We start from the raw sequence: 22,040 nt of genomic DNA on the forward strand, positions 1-22,040 counted from the left end.
AATAGCGTGTGCATTATGGATAGTAAGGGACAGATTAAAAGTGTTATTTAGGACAAAATCAATAAACCCTGTCACTTGAATGTAAGAAAACAAAAGAATTGAGGATGTCTTCCAGGTCTCTGGCTGGAGTGAGTGCCTAGCAGGTGTGTGGTTCAGAAGTACAAGGAAAAAGTGGATTTGTCAAAAGAGGATAAGTCCTGTTTTGGAACTGTCCATTTTGAGCTTTTAGGCTAGGTATAAGGGTTTGGGAGTTGGGGGTGAAGTGTTTTCTCAATCTGCAGAAAAATTTGACCCTACATTAGTTTCTAGCTTTGATTCCTGATTTCTAAGATCTGATAAAAGTGAAATTTCCGGTGTGCTACCAGACAGCATTGCTTATGGTAAAAAATGACCCCTGACAGGTTAGTTGCATCTGAAGCGGGACAACTCTGAGCACCTCGTCTTCCAGCAGGGTGACTCGTAATTGGGCGTTTCCCTACGGGGACCTTGGAAACTGCCCCTGGGGGATGGCTATGAGAGATTGACTTCTGTGAGGAATATCCTCTTTCACTGGCACTGTCATTTGGGGACCAGGACCTTGGGTCCTGAACTGTCGGGATGGCTCCGTGAGCTGCTGTGAGGACTGCCATGAGTAGGAAAGCCTGGTGCTGCCCTACCGGCATGCTGTGTCCCCAGAGATTCCCCAGGGATTGTGGCTCCAGGCTCCTAGCAGCATAGCACATCCTGGGAGGTGGTGCAGAGTGAGAGCTAAGTTTGTGCAGCCTGAGGTCACTTCTCAGAAGTAGGTGAATCCATGTGCTGAGAATGAGGGCCTCACCAGTTGGGTAGGTTTGCGAGAGTGAGAGAGGAAGCTGAACCAAAGTCTACTCAGGATTCAGACACTTGTGGTAGCTGCAGGATTTTTTATTTTTTAATAGGTTTGAGTAGAGCGAATGTGTACTGTTGGATTAATACTGCATTAAAATTTTTTAGAGTGGGTAGGTGTTGCAGGAGAAGAGAGAAGCAGTTGAGAGTGCTGCTGGGAAAGTAGTTCATGACTGGCCGTGCGGCTTTGGCTGGAGAAGGAAGCAAGTGAGGCCTGGGAGAAAACCTGTAGGTGGGCCGCAGGAAGTTAGCAGATTTGACAGGCATGGCCAGCCAGGAAGGCTGTAGCTCTTGGTAACAGTGGGAAGTTAGAGTAATGGAGTGGCTCCAGAGTATGACAGAGTCCGTGTTTGCCTTTCAGAGTAGTTGGGTATTATGTTGAAGTTCAAGTTGGTGGGGTACTAGAGGAAGTTGGATGTTACTTTTAGGTGTTGACAGAGTATTGACAAGTTGGGTACATGTAATATTCTCTCAACTTTAGCTGCCTTACAGACGTTTTGGAGGGATGATTTTCTTGTGAAGAACTTTATCAGTATATATTGTGGTTCAAATGCTAAATTTTAAAATTGTCCATGTTATTTTAATGCAGAAAAGAACAGTGAAACACTATTGGAATATTAGAATGAATAAGGAATATTAGGCTCATGTTGAGGAACCTCAACAGAGATTCCCCGGGAAAGTGCATAGCTTCCCAGGAGATACTCGGAGTAGTTTCCTTTCCTTTGCAGATGGCCTTGTTCCCTCTTTTCAGAGGAAATAGAGGATATGGAACTGCTTAGCATGCTAACCACCCACAACCTTGTCTGCGTCTGTACGTCTTCTCCCACTCAACAGAGGAGATGCTCTTTCTCTCTAAAGCTGTTTATTAATCCCCGTAGGCTCTGAATTACATGCTTTCTTTCCTGATTTGTGAACCATTTCTTTTCATTACTTCAACTCTCTGCTGAACTTTAAATGTTCCTACTCCACTGACTTCTCTCCCCTTTAAACATCTTAGGTCAGTGGTTTTCCTCCTCCATCTTAAGAGCAAACTCACTGGGGCACCAGAGTGACTCAGTCGGTTGAGTACCTGACTCTTGATCTTGGTTCAGGTCATGAACTTACAGTTCACAGAGTCAAGCCCCATGTAGGGCTCTGCACTGACAGTACTGGCTCTCTCTCCACCCCTCCCCCCTGCTCGCACACTCTTTCAAAATAAATAAACTTAAAGAAAAAAAAATTCCTTTAAAGGGAGAGAGTAATATTATCAATTGCATATAATTACTTTGAGGATTTAAGTGAGCTAATATTTATAATATTTTTAGAATGCCTAGCACATAATATAAACGTTTGCTGTTTAAATAAAATAAACCTATTACAAATGTTCTCAAATGTTATCAGATATTTTCCATTGTTATCTATAGTCACACATTAAAAAGGCATATACATAAGGGGCGCCTGGGTAGCTCAGTCCTTTCAGAGTCCAATTCTTGATTACATCTCAAGTCATGATCCCAGCATCCCGGGATGGAGCCCTGCATCATCGGGCTGTGTGCTGGGCATGGAGCCTGCTTAGGATTCTCTCTCTGCCTCTCCCTCTGCCCTTCCCCCACGCGTACACTCATGCGCTCACTCTCTTTCATCTCTCAAAAATGTATATATGTATAATAGTAAAGTTTGATAAGTTGATATTTCTATATTTTTGTGTTCTAGAGCTGCTTATCATCCAGACTTTCCAACAGTCCTGACTGCTTTAGAAATAGATAATGCAGTTGTTGCAAACAGCCTGATTGACATGAGAAGCATAGAGACGGTGCTTCTGATCAAAGTAAGATAAGATGTTTGCTGTATTTTGTATTATTTTTCAGTTTCCAGAATTGAAATTGGTTATATAAATTCCTGTTCCCCTTCTGTATTCTGGAGTTAATAATATGTTTTACCATTGTGCTTTTACCTCATAGAACACTATAGAATAACATAGAACTGGGTGGTTTGTGCGTTTTCTGCCTGAGAGAACTTTTTTTAACTTTTGGCTTTTCCTCAGTAAATCATTTCACAAATACATATTGTTTTGGTGAATGATGCTATAATTTTGTTTTTGTTTCTTTCTTTCTTGATTGGTTGCCAGATCCGTTTTTTATTTACCTTTACAGATAAGTATGTTATTATTCTATTTTTTAAACAAATAGTCTACTTGATATTTCATGAGTTCTTTTTCTTAAAATTTTGAAAGTATCGTAAAATAAGTCAATATTTTTCATTTATGTATGTATTTTTATGTACTTGTTGGATTAAATCACCAAACTGTGTTTCATCTATTGACATAAATTTGCTGAGAAGGAACAAGGAAATTCAAAACAGAGATCTAACCAAAATAAGCATAGTAGAGTTTGTTTTTCTCATTATTGGAAATTGAGAAGTAATGGTGTCAGTAATTTAAATGTATATATAGTATATATGTTGCAAAGTAATATTGTAATTATTTGTGGGCTTGGCTCCCTCATATTTTAGAAGGATACTTGAGGGACGCCTGGGTGGCTCAGTCAGGTAAGCATCCCTCTCTTGGTGTCCACTCAAGTCATGATCTCGTGGTTTCGTGATTTTAAGCCCCACGTGGGGCTCGGGCTGGCAGTGAGGAGCCTGCTTAGGATTCTCTCTCTCTCCCCCTCTTTCCCTGCCCCTCCCCCACTCATGCTGTTTCTGTCTCTCTTAAAATAAATAAATAAACTTAAAAAAAAAAAAAGAAAAGGATACTTGAAAGAAAATAATGAAGTCCTCTTGTCTGTCACTAGAGGTTGGCTAGGCCTCCATTAAGTCTAATCCCTTTTTTACTTTTCTCTAGGGCTTAAATATTTCTAGGCTTCCCCACGTAATTCAGTATACCAATCTTGTACTGTAATTTGCTGTTCACTCACATCTTTCCAGGCTGTAAAAGTCATTTAGAAAAGAAAAAGATTTGTATGAACTGATCTAAAATGAATATTCCCACATGAAAATGTACATAAAATAATTTTTAATTCTAAACGGATCAGAACTTATTTTGTCAGAAAGCATTATTTACAATGCACTATGGTGTTCTTTTTTCCTTTTTAATTTTTTTTTTACCGTTTATTTATTTTTGAGACAGAGAGAGACAGAGCATGAACGGGGGAGGGGCAGAGAGAGAGGGAGACACAGAATCTGAAACAGGCTCCAGGCTCTGAGCCATCAGCACAGAGCCTGATGCGGGGCTTGAACTCAAGAACCGTGAGATCATGACCTGAGCCGAAATCGGACGCTGAACCGACTAAGCCACCCAGGCGCCCCTCTTTTTTTTTTTTTTTTTTTTAATGTTTATTTATTTTCGAGAGATAGAGCAGACACGTCTGAGCAGGGAAGGAGCAGAGAGAGAGGGAGACAGAATCTGAAGCAGGTTCCACCCTGTCAGCAGCACAAAGCCTGATGTGGGGTTCAAACTCACAAACTATGAGATCATGACCTAAACTGAAGTTGGTCTCCCAACTGACTGAGTCACCCAGGCACTGTGGTGCCAAGCACCTACTGTGGTATTCTAAAGACTCTCAGTAGTTTTAATTCTTTGAATCTTGAGTTGTTTTTGAAATTCTTTTTTTTTAACTTTCTGGAATGATTTTATTTATGTTTAAATAAAAATACTTGAATCTTATAATGATAGGTAGCATTTTGAAATTGTGCATCAGAAAGGCTATGGCATAATTTGAAAAATGTATTTTTCCCTCTATTTTTTTAGAGTAATTCTGTAGCTCGCGCAGTAATGCAGTCTCAAAAGCCACCCAAGAATTGTAGAGAAGCGTTTACTGCTGATGGCGATCAGGTCTTTGCAGGACGTTACTATTCATCTGAAAATACAAGACCTAAATTCCTAAGCAAAGATGTGGATTCTGAGATAAGGTTAGTGTCAGTGCAAGCTTTACTGTGGTATTCTGACTGCTCCCTGTGGTATTCTGTCTGCGCCCTGCAGTGTGCTTCCTTTCATATTACTCTAGCAGCAGTTATTTCAGGGAAGGATTGTGAATATTTTCGGGCTTCGAAGATCATTTAGCTGGATGTAGAATTCTGGGTTGATGGTTGTTTCCCATCATCACTTTGACAACAGTATTTTGGATGGAGAACACAAGTGTGTTCCCTTGACCAGCTGGTCTGCACATCGTTTACTGCCTGTCTGCATGGAGATGAGAGCTGAACCCAGAGTGTCCGTCAGCTACACCACTGTTCTGGCGTTCAGCTCTGACTCTGCTCAGTGAGCGTATAGGTGTGCTGGTTTACATTCTGGCTCAAGTTCCCTGTTAACATCTCTTACTGTATTTTGAGTTGCACTATTCTAAAAGGATCAGTCGGCAGAATTAGAACATACATCTAGGAAAACAGAGCTTCCAGAAGAGACTAAGTGAGAAGTTGAATGACAAGCTAGTAAGTGTATTCGATGAGATGCACAAGCATGCAGAAAGGATTTTTGGTACCAAAAAGCCATGATTTTCCAAACTAATTCAGTTGATGAATTGATGGGTTTTGGAACTGAATTAGTGACCTGGAAAACCTTCAGTAGAAGAACTAAAAACTTTAAGTAAAATAAATATCTAAGAAAATTGAGTAAAAGTGAAAGTATTCTAAGTAATTTATATATGTAGGGGAAATGAGAGTTTCGTCAAAATAGATCTCGTTTTCAAATAGTATTAGTCATTTTTATGTCATGAGAGCAGCATAAAGAAAAATAGCTATAATAGATACCAGAACATTTGGTAAAACTTCTTTCTTAGCAACAGAGAAAAGTTGAATGACCAGCAACTTGGTGTCATGGCACTGAATGCACATTTTGTATTGACACCAAGTCTTTCTGACGGGATAGATGTGGGAATGTGCCAGTATAAACGTGACCTGTAAAGTGGTAAGTTTTTGTCCATTGTGCCATGACGTTTAAATCAAGCCTTCCTGATTCTTAACTGGGTAAGACTAAATTATATGGTATTCAATAGACACTATATAAAAATATATATAAACTATATAAAAATATAGTGGTATATAAAAATACCATACTGATGTTACTCTGTATGGCTCACACTTTTCTTTCGATAAAAATTGCCTCATGTATTTATGTCCCAAGTGTTAAAGAAAAAAAAAAAGGATGACATTTTTGGAAAAGATTGTAAGTATGCCTCAGCAGCAAATTGGGATCTCTGATTCCAACAGTTTATTTATTTTATTTTATTTTTTTTGCTTTTGTGTATTCCAGTATTTTAGTAATAAAGGTTTCGAGTTGATATTTGGCTTCAATTTTTAGCTAACGGTATTTGTACTAATGTGTAGTGGACACGTCATTTGTTTTAAAAGTCAGGTGAACCGGTTTTTCAAAAATCGTTTCCCCTATTAAATAATATGGGAATCAATAAACTATTGATTGTAAATATGCCAAGTTCTGGGTATGATGTTCATTTAAATAAATCATACAGAGAAAGACAAATACTGTATGACTTCACTTACATGTGGAATCTTAAAAACAAAACAAACAAGCAAACAAAAGAAAACAAACTGACGCATAGATATGGAGAACAATCTGGTGGTTGAATAGTGTCTCTGCAGAGGGATGAGGGGTTGGGTGAAATAGGAAAGGGATTAAAAGGTACAGACTTCTAGTGGGAAAGTAAGTAAGTCATAGAGATGTAATGTATAGTATATTAATATTAATATGTTAACTATGGTAACAGATGGCTGCTAGATTTTGTGGAGGTCACTTTATAATGACTTTGTGGTATCAAAGTGGTATAAATCACTTTGTGGTACACCTGAAACTAATGTAATATTGCATGTAAACTACACCTCAGTTTACAAAAAGAGAGAGAACAGCTAATAGCTTAAAAAAGCCAAGCTTTAAAAAAAAAAAAAAAAGACAGAAAGAGAATATACCAAGTTCTAATGATATTTAGATGACTTTTGTGTCATCTGTTTTGATCCAAACCAGTATATTTGCAAGTTTAAAAAAATTCATTAGTGTTTTTTAAATATAGAAAAGTATAAATTGGGAAACAAAAGTAGCTCATGATCCTGTTTCTCCATAGTCCTTATTGGTATTTTAAAAAATAATTAGAAGAGGGGCATCTGGGTGGCGCAGTCATTTGAGCGTCTGACTCTTGATTTCGACTCAGGTCATGATCCCAGCGTCCTAGGATTGAACCCCACGCTCAGCATGGAGTCTGCTTAGGATTCTCTTTCTCTCTCATTCCCTCCCCTGCCCACCCCCGCCCTCTGCTCACATGTATGCTCGCTTGCTCGCTCACTCTCTCTCTCAAAAATAGATAGATAGATAGATAGATAGGTAGATAGATAGGAAGGAAGGAAGAAAGGAAGAAATCTGTGCATATGGTGAGATAGTCCAAGAAAGGAAGGAAGGAAGGAAGGAAGGAAGGAAGGAAGGAAGGAAGGAAGGAAGGAAGGAAAGAAAGAAAGAAAGAAAGAAAGAAAGAAAGAAAGAAAGAAAGAAAGAAAGAAAGAAAGAAAGAAAGAAGAACGAAAAAGAAAGGAAGGAATCTGTGCATATGGTGAGGTAGTCCAAACAGCGCAGAAAAGTATACAAAGTGAGACCATTCTCATCTCTCTTTCAAAAGTAAGGTAACAGTTTAGCAGTTTCTTACACGTGTTTTCTTATATGTGTTCCCAAAATAGTTTGAATCCTTGTACAGTGACTTAAATTAGACATAATTCACATACTATAAAATTCACTGTATTTTAAAGCATACAGTTTAGAGATTTTTATTATATTCATAAGGTTGTGCAACCATCAGTGTAAGCTAATTCCTGAACATTTTCTTTACACCAGAAGGAAAACCCATATCCATGAGCCATTATTCCCCCAACCCAAACCCCCTGGCAACCACTAATCCACTTTTGGGTTTGTCTTTATGAATTAGTCTGTTCTGGATGTTTCATATAAATGGAAACATACACTATGCAACTTCTTGTGTCTGGCTTCTTCCACTTAAGTGTGAGCTGTGTGTAAGTATGCATATGGTTTCTGTATCTTGCTTTTTTTCTACTCAGTGTTAAATCTGGGCAGTCTTTCCATGTCAGCACATTTAGAACTACCTCTTGGTAGCTCCCCAGGAGTTAACCAGTTCCCCGTTGATGGACATGAGAGTTATTTGCCATTTTCTCTTATAACAGTGCTGCAGTGAGAACACACATACATGGATCTTGGCATAGTTTTGAAAGTATATAGCTTAAATTCTTAATAGCTAAGTAAAAAGATATGTGAATTTTTAAGTTATTTAATAGCTGTTGCCAAATGACTGTAATGGATGTATTACTATACAAGTAATGCTTTGATTTTAAATATTTAATAATATTAAGCAATATTAATATTTTTAATATGTACAATATTAAATGAGCTCTAATAGTTATTAAAATAGATAATTCAACACTTTCATTTTATTTTTATGTAAGTTGACCATTTACTAGTGATTGCTAGATGACTCCAGAAAGATTCTCCAGTTTCCCATCATATTAGGAATACGTGAAGGGTGCTTCTGTATACCCTCGTCAGCTCATCACTGACAGATTCCTGTTGATGAAAAATGGCTCTGGAATTTAAGTGAAGAGATTATAATTTATTTCACAGTTTCATAATGAACAGAGTGGCTTCTTAACAGGGAAAGGGTTTTAAGTTTTAAGTACAGGTACTGACTTGGTTTGATTACCCCCATGTGGTTTCCCATGATGAAAGTACAAAGCAAGGAGCAAAAGAAATGTGTAAATTAACTCTCAGAATAATTCCATTGCAGTAACTGCTTATATACAAGATCATTAAAAAAAAAATGTACCTGTAGGTTTTTGAATTTTCAAAGTATTTTAACAGCTTAAATATATAATTTTCCAAAGTTTATTTTTCAAATTTATTCTTTCCTTTGTTCTTTAAAACAGATACCGCATGTATACTTACTGTGCCAGGCCCTGATCGAGGCACAAGACATGGCACAAAATGAAGTACAAGAAATTCCCCATCCTGGAGCTTAATATTAGGAAGGGGGAGATAGACTAGATGAATACTGGAACTAGGCCAAGTGCTATGGAGACAAACACAGCAGAGTGAGGGCTGCAGACCCAGGAGTGTACTACTTTGGCGGTTCTGGGGCGTGTGTGTATCCCACACAAACCACGTGCACGTGCTCGCACATTTCATTTAGTAGCACAGGTTTTTCGCTCCGTGGAAAAATTAATTAAAAACTAAGGAGGAACACTGTATGAAAGTGTGTAACAGAATTCTCCCTCCCCTGCAAAAAAAAGTTGTATAATTTAGCCGTTTTGTTTATATAAATTATGTTGATTGCTTAAGTTTATTCTAAATATGCAGGAAATTGTTTAATAACAATATTATTGTTATTTCATCGGTGCTTATTTCTGTGCTTATTTCATCGGTTTTTATTTTTGTTTTAGACTCTAGGTTTCAGAGTTTGTTTACTTGGTAAATATTTTGGTTTTTTAGCAAAGTTACTGTTAATAAAGGTCTAGATTTATATATGATAAAACAAATATTTCTTACTAATCTTGAGGAACCATCTTAAGTTTTTGTATCTCGCCCCATTTTTACCAGGAATACCATCATTATTTTCCTTCTTTCTTCATTTTCATCATTCATTCGGCTAACATTTATTGAGTCGTTTTCTAATTTTGAGGATTCTGGCAAGGTAGTGCAGTTAGAATATTTCATCAAATTTTTTTTTTTTTAATGTTTATTTATTTTTGAGACAGGGAGAGACAGAACATGAAGGGGGGAGGGTCAGAGAGAGAGGGAAACACAGAATCTGAAACAGGCTCCAGGCTCTGAGCTGTCAGCACAGAGCCCAACGTGGGGCTCGAACCCACGGACCGCAAGATCATGACCTGAGCCGAAGTCGGACGCTTAACCAACGGAGCCACCCAGGCGCCCCAGAATATTTCATCAAATTTAAGCTGCTCTGTTATTAAAAAAGAAAAAGTGCTGTTATTTCAACCGTGGAATGGAAGGTGATTTCAGAGATGCTAAAATGTGGGAAACGTATGCATCTTATCAATTCGAGACCAGTTTTTAACTGCAAAGGTGGTTCTCTCCCACCAGGCACACGATTTTGGGAGATAGGTGCTTGGGTCAGTGAGGCAGGAAGAGGTGACTTCTGAAGACAGTGACCGCTGTCACGGAGACACTTTATAGCTTTGGCCTCTACTTGCTTTTCCCTCCATCCCTTTTCATTGTCTTCTCTCCATCCCTCTCACTCCCACACATTCAGAGCATTCATCTACCAGCAGTAAAGGTTGAGCTGTTGGGTTTATGTTTCACTGCTCTGTGCTTCTGTGTCTGTCCTTCCGTCTTCTCTCCTAGTTGGTCCAACTGAGGAAAGCTTTAGAGAACACAGTTCAGTTGTCACTTCTCCCAGACTCACTCCTCTGTTTCCATAGTTCTGTGGATGTAAAGTGTCCTGTTCACATTTTAACGTTACAGCTTATTTCCTGATTTTTCTTTCCTTTTAGTTTGATTCCTTCACATCAAAATTCTGTTTCCACTTCTGCCTGTCACTGTGCATGATGTGTGCCACACAAATCATGTCAAAAATATTTCTTAATGAAGTAAGAGAAATATGACTAGTTTAGATGTCTTTTGAAATCTCTGTATTTTCATGTTATTAATAACTTAGTAGGAATATAGAACTGGTTTAACTGAATAGAGTTTTGCAAATAAACTATCACAAATAAGCTCTCCTTTGAAAAGATCTAAAGTATTTGTAATATTCAGAAACAGATTTGAGGTATTTTTTTAATCCTCTTGTCTGTGTCTAGTGACTTGGAGAATGAAGTTGAAAATAAGAAGGCTCAGATACTAAATCTTCAGCAACATTTGTCTACCCTTGAAAAGGACATTAAACGCAATGAAGAATTTCTTAGAAGGCGCCAAATACATTATAGAGAGTTAAAGGTAAGGAAAAAAATGTCCTTTTGTTTTGCTCAACTTACTCACTTCCAAGTTTTGGGTTTTTTTTTAATGTTTTACTTATTCTTGAGAGAGAGAGAAAGAGAAGACAGAGCATGAGCAAGGGTGGGCAGAGAGAGAGAGGGACACAGAATCCAAAGCAGCTCCAGGCTCTGAGCTGTCAGCACAGAGCCTGATGCGGGGCTTGAACTCATGAGCCATGAGATCATGACCTGAGCCAAAGTCAGACACTCAACGGACTGAGCCACCCAGGCACCCCCCTCTTTTTTTTTAATGACTTCCAAGTTATTTTTAAGAGCCTACCATTTATTTAGTTAGAGGAGCAGTTCACAAACTTTTTGGCCTCAAGCCCCTTTACAGCCCTTAAAAAAGCTTCATTTATATGGGTTTTACCTAATTATTAAAAATTAAAACAAACTTTAAGAATATTTATTGGTTCACACACACACACACACACACACACAAACCAAAACTCATCATGGGGTGCCTCAGTGGCTCAGTTGGTCAAGCGTCCAACTCTTGATTTTGGCTCAGGTTGTGATCTCATGGTTGGTGAGTTTGAGCCTGCGTTGGGCTCTGTGCTGACAGCTGTCAGCACTGCTAGGGATTCTCTGTCCACCGCCCCCCCCCACCCTTTCTGCTCCTCCTGTGCATTCTCACTCTCTTCCAAAATAAATAAATAAATAAACTTAAAAAAAAACAAAAAAACAAAAACTATGTGTTCACAAAAATAATGTTTTGATGGAAAATAGCTATATTTTTCCAAAACCAAAAATAGTGAGAAACTTGACATTTTTATATTTTTGTAAACCTCTAATATCTGGCTTGATAAAACTCAACTGAACCATCACATCAGCTTCTGCAGTCAGTCTCTTGCAGTAATTACCCATCATGTAGTTGTAAACCTTTTGCACACTCGTGAGAAAGTGATAGTAAAAAGGGTGAATAATGTAGTGTTTTTGTGAAAATAGTTTTGACCTCATGACCCCTTAAAAGAATCTCAGAAGCACCAGGGGATGCTCGGATTGTACTTTGTGAAGCAGCATATTGAAGTAATCTTGCCATAACCTCCACCTTTCAGAAAAGGGTTTTCTCAATAGGGTCAACACTGTCATCATTTTAATGCTAAGGAGGAGTGTTTCCATCCTTTTTTCATGGGACTGGATTAGCAATAAGGATGATCGTGACAGACTTTATACACAGCTTCCTTTTGTTCATTCAATACTAATGTGTCTCTGTCATTTGCCACAAAATCCTCTGTAACAAAAGCAGAGTAAGGACTTTGTGGATTAATACATCCTTTCTGGGGGGCCCTTCCTTCCTTCCTTCCTTCCTTCCTTCCTTCCTTCCTTCCTTCCTTTGTCTACACCCAATGTGGGGGCTCGAACTCACAGCCCTGTGATCTGGAGTCGTGTGCTCTACCAACTGAGCCAGCCAGATGCCTGTTTCATTTATTTTATGTTACTAAAATCGAAATACTTTTCTTTCAGGTAAAAATAACAGAAAGTATTTCTGAAATTCGGGAGCTTGAGAATATAGAAGAACACCAGTCTGTAGATATCGCAACGTTGGTAAGATTCTTTTCCTTGATTTACATGTAATGTTAAAATACAAAACTGCCAGGGGCGCCTGGGTGGCTCCGTTGGTTAAGCGTCCGACTTCGGCTCAGGTCATGAACTCGCGGTTCGTGGGTTCGAGCCCCACATTGGGCTCTGTGCTGAGAGCTCAGAGCCTGGAGCCTGCTTCACATTCCATGTCTCCCTCTGTCTCTGCCCCTCCCCCGCTCACACTGTCTCTCTCTCTCTGTCTCTCTCTCAAAAATAAATAAAAAATGTTAAAAAAATTAAAAATAAAATGAAATACAAAGCTGTCATTTAGGTTAATAACATGTACTCTAAGCTTTTTTTAAAATCCTTTATATGATGCTACCTTTTGTAATTGCTATCTTTATTTCCAAATAAGGTCAACACTACCTGGCTTGTAGCATTCAAGTTCCTTAATGTTTTGTATGTGCAACTTGCATGCATGATAATTGATTTTGTCTTCTACTACATGTAATAAAGCTATCAAAACTTGAACAGCATGCGTCTAAACAGTGGCCTTTCAAACCAGACTGCCTAGCATAGTTTTGTTCAGAGTTAATCAGTATTAATATTAACTGATACCTTTTAGTCAGTTGCAGTGGGTCTCTTCATTGTTGAGGTTTTTTCCCCTAAGAAATTGGTTCTCATTTTATCACACATTTGTTAGTCTTTTATTTTTCAGACAACTGTTTATTACATTCAGCTTAGCTTCTCTAAGTTACAGTAAGCAGTGCAGTAGATAGATTACCGTCTTGTTAAAATGAATAAATGTATATTGAATGTCCACTCTGCACCAGGCACCGTATTAAGTGCTGGGGGATGTAACAGTGAACCAGACAGATAAAGTCCTGGCACTGATGGAGCTTTAAGCTAATGAGTTATTTGTCTTCGTTTTTTATTAGTGATCTTATTCTCCATTTTTTATTTTTCTGCTTTAATTCCTTAGGTTTCTTAAAGGTATGGGCTATGTCTTATTTTTGTTTACTCAGTATCTAACATATTGTCTAGCACATGGTAAATATGTATGCACACTGCGTTTTGAAAGAAAAAGTAACTAGATAAAATAAATCTTACTTATGATTATGACCTCAAGCACAGTATAGTTTCACCTGTCTCCCATGTCAGTCTTTCTTACTGTTGAATCATTTTCTACTTTCTGATTTACCACCAAGGGTATGAAAATTTGCTAGTGCTCTTTGTATTTGTCTTTCACTGGATCGCCTGGAGCCTGTAGTTTCTCTTCTCTCAGAATCATTTGCACTGTTTTTCTGTTTCATACTTAAGTATTTTTTAATTAACTCCTTACGTTCTGTAAATGTGACCAGGAAGATGAAGCTCAAGAAAATAAAATCAAAATGAAAATGGTTGAGAAAAATATGGAACAACAAAAAGAAAATATGGAACATCTTAAAAATCTGAAAATAGAAGCAGAAAACAAGTATGATGCGATTAAACAGAAAATTAACCAACTATCAGACCTAGCAGAACCACTTAAGGTATGTTACTGTTACTCTGTTGTTATATGTGTATTTTATGTTTCAGCTGTGTATCCACACTGTACTTGCTAGATACTGCCCTAACAGAATTTATGGTTAAATGTAAATGCAACCAAATAAAATGGGATACAAACCAAATTTTCATCAGTAGGCCAATTAGAATTAAACACTTCTGTTCATGTCTTTAGGAAAATAAATTGCTAAAAATTTCTGTTTCTCCTAGATTACAGCTTTTGTTTCCTCTTTATTTTGTGATGAATTTTTTTTTTTCTTCCTTGTTTAGAACCAGAAGCAGGGATATCTTGTCCATCCACCCTGCTTCTGTGCTCACCTATTCTGTTGTCTCTCTTGGCTTTCCTTCAGTAATTCAAGGATTAGTTGTATAAAAATAGTTATAGATTAGGGGCGCCTGGGTGGCTCAGTCGGTTGAGCGTCTAACTTCGGCTCAGGTCATGATCTCACAGGTTGTGAGTTCGAGCCCCGCATTGGGCTCTGGGCTGACAGCTCAGAGCCTGGAGCCTGCTTCAGATTCTTTGTCTCCCTCTCTCTCTGCCCCTCCCCACTCACACTATCTCTCTCTCTCTCTCAAAAATAAACATTATTATTATTATTTTTTTAAAGTGGTACCTGGGTGGCTCAGTTGGTTAAGTGTCAGACTTGAGCTCAGGTCATGATCTCACAGTTCATGAGTTAATTCGAGCCCCGTGTTGGGCTCTGTGCTGACAGCTCAGAGCCTGTAGCCTGCTGCAGATTCTGTGTCTCCCCCTCTCTCTGTCCCTCCCATGGTCATGTTCTGTTTCTCTCTGTGTCTCAATAATAAATAAATGCTAAAAAAAAAAATTTTTTTTTAAAGTTGTAGATTAGATTTAAAAGCCAACTTGAAATGGCATGCTACTAAATTCTTGTTTATTGACATGTTTCTATTATGTTCCAGGCTGAATTAAACTGGTCTTTTTTAAAAAAAAAACTTTTTTTTTTTTTTTAAACACATGCTCTTTGAAACCAAATTTAGGGAAATAAAATTATTTAACAATTAAATAGTATACCTTTCCCTGTTTAGCTTAGTTATCAATAGATTATTGTCATTATCATTTTTACAAATAGCTCAATTGTTCTCAGAACTTTAAATGTTATTTATAAGAGTCTGAGAAGAAGGAATAGTGTATTTTATGAGGCTGAGGCATCTTGGGTGCCTGGGTGGGCCAGTTGATTAAGTGTCCAACTCTTGGTTTCTGCTCAGGTCATGATCTCACGAACCGTGAGCTGAGAGCACAGAACGTGCTTGGGATTTTCTCCCTCTCTCTCTGCTGCTTTCCTCCTCAGGCTCTCTCTCTCCTTTTCAAAATAAATAAGCTTAAAAAAAAGAATCTGAAGGGGGTATGCTGAATCAAAATGGATTTAGGTATTTTAATAGTTTAAAAGAATTGTGCATGTAGGGTTTACTCTATTTGTCTCCATTGAAAATTATGGAAGACTTCACTTAGAGTTGGGAGAACATTAAAGGAAGGTGCAGCATGTGCTGCCTGCAAACACCCTGTTTGCGGTGGTCTCTCTGGAGATGCTGCCCAGGAGCTGGGGTCCTGCCTGCCTCTGTAACCCAGGGTGGCTTACCTCTTTTCTGTTTGCGATACGAATGAAAAATCGGAAAACAGACTGATAAGTTAACTGATGAAGAATATAAAGTTTAAATATTAAAATTGTGAGGAAGAGAAATGTATTAAAGATAATATTGAGAAAAATAATTAAGAAAGCATTTGCTACATACAGGAAATAAGAAAAAGGCAAAAGGATAAAAAAAGACAAAATTAGTTTTTAAAAGAAAATGATAAGGAGTAAGATAAATATTAAAATCATCAAGAATAGACTAGGTAGAATTCAGAATTCAGGAATTAGAGCAATGAAGTTACAACAAAAGTAAGATTAAAAAGATATTTTAAATGGGTAAGGGATTGAACAAGCTGACTTAAAATCAAAATGATGAAATATGTTAATCTAGAAAAAGTAAAATTGCACCTAAATTATTCATCCCAGACAACTTAAAATTCAAAACAAGAAATGAAGAAGAGTAAGCTGTGTTCTGTTCTTGTAGGTATCTATCTCTAGGCTAATGCAACTCCTGGGATTGGGAGTTTGAATAAGTTTAAGAGCAGAAAATATGGGCAGAACGCAGTAAAGATTCTTGATCTTAGCTCTTTGCCCTGGCTGCAAATAACTGAAAGCCAGGAGGCGAGTCCTTCGGTGAAGTTGCATGCAGTCAGCTGGTAGCCAGGAGGCTTTTCCTCCTCAGTATCATGTCACGTTAGCCATCAATAACGGCAGGACCAACAGGATATGGCTAACAAAATAATTTAATTCCTGAGACACTGCCATCGTGATACATTAGCAGCTTCGAGATGTCATCTGCTTGCTTGTAGGACAGTTCATTTTGTGTCAAGGGTGGTGAGGGGTAAAGTACTCTGTTTAGATATATAGTCATGAAATTTTGGTATAAGGAATATTTTTCTCACTTTAAACAGTCTGTTTTGATTTACACTGCAAATTTGATGCTTCAGTTTTAGTTGCAAGTTAAATTTGTCAGACAAGGAGTGTGGCCCACATCGAGCCTGCAAAGATAGATGGTCTGCATTATTGGAGTAGGAGGCTCTCAGTTTCCGATATAGGGAGTTTATTAGGATCAAGGGTGACTGTACTTTTAAATATTCCTAAGTAAGAGGCACCTGGATAGCTCAGTTGGTTGAGCGTCTGACTGCGGCTCAGGTCATGATCTCGCGGTTCGTGACTTGGAGCCCCACATCAGGCTTGTTGCTCTCAGTGCAGAGCCTGCTTCAGATCTTCTGTCCCCCTCTCTCTCTGTCCCTCCCCCACTCGTACTCTTTCTCTCAAAAATAAATAAAACATTACCAAAAAATTGCACCTGGGTGGGCTAGTCGGTTAAGCGTCCCACTTCAGCTCAGGTCACTTTGATCTCACAGTTCGTGAGTTTGAAAACCCGTGTCAGGCTCTGTGCTGACTTAGAACCTGGAAGTTGCTTAGGATTCTGTGTCTCCCTCTCTCTCTGCTGCTCCCCTACTCATGCTCTTTCTCTCTCTCTCTCTCTCTGAAAAATACATACTTAAAAAAACAAATAAAATTTAAAAATTACAAGATAATATTTCATAGGTTTTTAAAACCTCATAATGAATATAGATTTATATGAAGCAAGTGGCAGTAATAATGCTGTAGCAGTTTGTCCAATGTTGCCGAATAAAACTGGTTACTTAGACATCCAAGAGAATGACATTTTTTGAGGATTATGTTCCTTCTATCACCGCAGCCTATTTTTAAAAGACTGTAATTTCTTAAAGCTTAGAAATGCTATAGGTTTAGGGCTATATCAGCCTTTAATTTTAGACCTAATCCCTCCTAGTTCTCATCTAACCCAGGGTGAATGTTAACTGACTGTTCAAATCTCTTGATCTTCATGTCATCAATAAGATGAAATGAAATAAAATACTCTCTTGCTTCCCTTTTAGTTTTAAATGTGATGGTACCTAGGGCATAAATTTATTAAGTACATAAGAGAAGTCTGTTATGATAAGTGTGGAGAAAGGGATAGTAACATCGTATGAGTTTCTTTTCATCCTGTTATATGAGTTAAGTGTGTAACTTTCCACAGTTGCCAGGAGGGAAGATTAACCAGCACAAACGTGGCCTGATATAGAGAGTTTGTTTGGATCAAGGGTGATTCTTCTTTTAAAAATTCCAAGATAAGGGGCTCCTGGGTGGCTCAGTTGGTTGAGTGTCTGACTTTGGCTCAAGTCATGATCTTGTAGTTGGTGAGTTTGAACCCCACATCAGGCTTGTTGCTTTTAGTGCTGAGCCTGCTTCAGATCTTCTGTCCCCCTCTCTCTCTGTCCCTCCCCGACTTGTGCTCTCTCTCAAAAATAAATAAAACATTAAAAAAAAAAATTACGGGGCGCCTGGGTGGCTCAGTTGGTTAAGCATCCGACTTCAGCTCAGGTCACTTTGATCTCATGGTCATTTTACCCCTCTGGCTCCCTGAAGCAAATATGGGGACTGTTTCAAAGTTCCTACCACAAATGATTAGAAAACTTAGCATTCAACCATCCTCTTTCATAAGTTACTCTATTTTCTAATTGTAATGTCTCCTACTACATAAAACATAAAAATTCAAATAAACTGCTTGAAGTAAATGAACAGCTTATCTCCATCCTCCGTGGAAGTTTTACTAGAACTCTTTTATAATCAGACATCTACCATGGGTGATAGTTATTCAGCAGTGTGAACAAGATGCAGTAAATTGTGCTCTTATGATAGAAGGTGGCCTAAATCCTGCATTATATGGGGCAAATGTTTTCAATTTTTAAGATATTTCACAAGTTCTTTTCCCTTTTGGGATACTTCCACATATTCTATCTTTCGTGATGCTGTTATTGCTGTCTTAGTTTGTGTTTTTTCTCTGTTTATAACTGTCACTCTTGAGGCTGACCATGATAATCACAGTGTGTATGACCAATGCTGGGCCCAAAAATCAAACCAACAACTGAGTGGAGTTTAATTTGGTGGTTCTTAAAATCAGGATATTAAAAAAAAACAAAACATTTTATTGAGATATAATTGATGTATAGTAAATACACGTGTAAGTGTACAGTTTGATAAGTTTTGACGTGTATAACCTGTGAAGCCACACAATTAGAGAAAGGAACGTGTCCTTCACACTCACAAGTTTCCCCATGTCCATTTGTCATCTCTCTCTCCTTATCCGTCCCCCTTGTCCCAATTACCAATCTGCTTACTATTTCTGTATAATTTCTGTGTAATTCTACACATTTTGTAGAATTATATATAAGGGAATCACACATTATGTACTCTTACTTTTTGGGGGGTTTGACCTTTTTCAGAACATAACACACTGTCTAGCACATAATGTCTATACTATAGTTTGAAAGTGAATAAAAAATTATTCTTTTTGACTATGATATTCATATTTTACTTGAATCAGTAATTCACTCCTTTGTATTGCTGAGTAGTATTCCATTGTATTTGATATATCATATTTTTTTTATTCATTTACTTATTGATGGATCATATGGGTGTCCAGTTTGGGAACTATTACAATGAGGAATAGTGTAGAAGTCTTTGTATATCAAACTAAATGAAAACACTGTCTGCCAGTCTGAACTTTCTTTTGGTGGTTCTTAAATCAAGAGCCATTTTAAAAATTGAGATTCATGGATTCCAGGCCAACTAAAATAAAATCTCCAGAGGTGAGTTCTGGAAATCTGTGTATTTTTTAAAATGTCCAAATTGACTAGAATGTAATCTGTTAAGAGAGCTGCCATAATTAATGGCTATGTGCATATATCATCTTCTAAAATCTTTCACCAATCTACACATTCTCTGAAGAAATTGCATGTTATATCTATAAGGCATATAAGGCATCCCCTAATATAAGGTACATTTCCATTTTCACAATAACCAGGGAGAATGTGTTTTGGCCACCGTTCACATGAATTATGAGGGGGAGTAAGTAAATGCAAACTTAATGACATTCAGTTTATTAACTTTTAGCTATACGTGAATTCAGAATCACGTAAGTGTTATATTTAATGTTTAGAAATACTAGAAATACTGCTTGGTTTGTGTTCACATTTCATGAACTACTTTTATGTAACTTTTCACATGTGTCCTCAACCTTGACATCTTTATCATGACAGAGCTATATTTTGAGTAATTACAGTAGTTGAGTAACACATTTTTTCTAGAGCTCCTGATCTCCTCTTTCATCTGTATTATTTTTACAAATAGTACTTTTGAAAATGAATCTTTTAATTTACAAACAGTAAAACTCACTCTTTGGGCGTACACTTAACATATTTTGACAATCCAGAATTGTGTACCTAATACCTCAAGATATAGAACAGTTCTGTCGTCCTCCTCAAAATTGCCTTCTTTTGCCCCTTTCTAGTTAAACCTCCCCCACCCTTAACCTCTGGCAGTCATGTTCTCCATCGTTATTGATTTACCTTTTACATAACATCATATAAATGGAATCATATGGTCTGTAATCTTTTGAGCCTGGCTTCTTTCATGTAATGTAGTGTATTTGAAATGTATATGGATGTACCACGGCTTGCTTATCCATTCACCTCTTAAAGGACATTTGGATGGTTCCAGTTTTGATGGTTATGAAGAAAGCTACTATAAACCTTCAAGTGTAGGTTTTTATGTGAAATGAAGTTTTCATTTCTCTTGGTTAAATACCTAGGTGTGGGATTGCTGTTAAAAGCCATAATCATATAGTTTCTCTTTTTCTTTTTTCATTAATATGGAGAATAATATTGATTTTATTTTGCCAGCTATTAAAGCTTGGCAAACCCTACATGATCATAATTATTTTCCTTTTTATAAATGATTCAATTCTATTTGCCAAAAATTTAGTGAAGATTTTTTTTAAAAGTTTTTACTTAAATCCCAGTTAACATAGAGTGTAATATTAGTTTCAGGTATATAGTATAGTGATTCAACACTTCCACACAGCACCTGGTGCTCATCATGACAAGTGCACTCTTTTAACACCTATAATCCACCCCCCCTCCCCACCTCTCACCCTTCTGGTAACCATAAGTTGTTCTCTGTAATTAAGAGGCTGTTTCTTGATTTCCCTCTCCCCCCACCCCACCTTTGCCCATTTGTTTTGTTTCTTAAATTCCACATATGAGTGAAATCATATGGTATTTGTATTTCTCTGACTTATTTCACTTATCATAATAATACTGTCTAGCTCCATCCTTGTCATTACAAATAGCAGGATTTCATTCCTTTTTTATGATTAATAATAGTCCATTAGTCCACTGTATATACATATATGTATGTATATACATATACGTAAAAATATCTCACAGCCTCTTGAAGAGTTTTGACCCATGTTTATTCACTAGTCTTTGATTCTCTGTGATATGTTTGACTTTTTTTTTATTATGGCTATATTGGCCTTATTAAATTTTTTTAATGTTTATTTTTGAGAGCAAGCAAGCGAGCATGAGTGGGGGAGAGGCAGAGAGAGAGGGAGACAGAGTCCAAAGCAGAGTCCAAAGCAGGCTCTGCACTGTCAGCACAAAGCCTGATACAGGGCTTTAACTCACAAACTGAAATCATGACATGAGCCAAAGTTGGATGCCCAACCGAGTGACCCTGGTTCCCCTATAAGTGGCCTTATTGAGTGGGTTTAGAAGTGTTCTCCTTCCCTCTTCAGAAAGTTTTTGTAGATTTGGAATTACTTCTTTTTCACATGTTTAATAGAATTTACCAGCAAAGCTACTTGGCCTGTAATTTTCTTTGTGGATGGTAGTTTCTTTATGAATTCAATTTCCTTAGTTGATACTGAGCTATTTAAGTTTTCTACGTAGGGACTATATTGTTTCATTGACATTTATCACATGTATTGAACATGTAGTTCATAATTTTTCCTTTTTGTCCTTTATAAATCTGAACAACAGAGAGAAAATAGACTAAACCAAAAAAAAAAAAAAAAGATTGAAAAATAAATAATGCTTTAAAGACCTGTGAAATTATATTAAAAAAATATCTGACATTTGTATCATTGGAGTCCCTGAATGAGAGGGGAAAGAGGACAGGGCTGATAAAGTACTCCAAGAAAGAATAACCACACTCCTCTCAAATTTGGCAAAAAGTCTGAATTTACAGATTGAGAAAGTGAGTGAACTCCAAACAAGATAAACCCAAAATAATCCACCATAAAACACATAATAGTCAAACTTCTGAAAGCTAAAGACAAAAAAAAAAGTCTTAAAAGCAGCAAGAGAGAAACATCACCTATACAGGAAAAAAACACTATTTGAATGATAGCCGATTTCTCAACAGAAACCATAGAGACCATATGGAAGTAGCACATTTTCAAGTATTGAATGAAGACACCAGCCAACCCAAAATCTAAGTCCAGCATAAATATCTTCCAGCAGTTAAAGAAAAATTGAAACATTTTCAGATGAAGGGTAACTTAGAGAATTTGTTGCCAGCAGACTTGTTTTAACAGAATGGCTCAAAGTTCTCTAAATAGAGAGAAAACAATAAAAGAAGGAATTTTGGAACACCAAGAAAGAAGAAAAACAAGTTAAACATACAGCC

General features: G+C 37.3%; 1 protein-coding gene across 3 annotated transcripts in view; it reads left to right on the forward strand.

Annotated features, from left to right (window-relative positions):
- The window catches only part of SMC6 (structural maintenance of chromosomes 6), a 78,435-nt gene that overhangs the window by 33,772 nt on the left and 22,623 nt on the right, over window positions 1-22,040 (forward strand). For all 3 annotated transcript variants that reach the window (XM_023252082.2, XM_003984487.6, XM_045054910.1), the window contains 5 exons: window positions 2,557-2,671; window positions 4,592-4,752; window positions 10,663-10,798; window positions 12,304-12,384; window positions 13,722-13,892. In XM_023252082.2, coding sequence (XP_023107850.1) covers window positions 2,557-2,671; window positions 4,592-4,752; window positions 10,663-10,798; window positions 12,304-12,384; window positions 13,722-13,892 — 664 coding nt within the window. The remainder of the gene's footprint in view (window positions 1-2,556; window positions 2,672-4,591; window positions 4,753-10,662; window positions 10,799-12,303; window positions 12,385-13,721; window positions 13,893-22,040) is intronic.

This window comes from Felis catus, chromosome A3 (assembly GCF_018350175.1).
Source record: "Felis catus isolate Fca126 chromosome A3, F.catus_Fca126_mat1.0, whole genome shotgun sequence".
In the NCBI taxonomy this organism is placed as follows: domain Eukaryota; kingdom Metazoa; phylum Chordata; class Mammalia; order Carnivora; family Felidae; genus Felis; species Felis catus.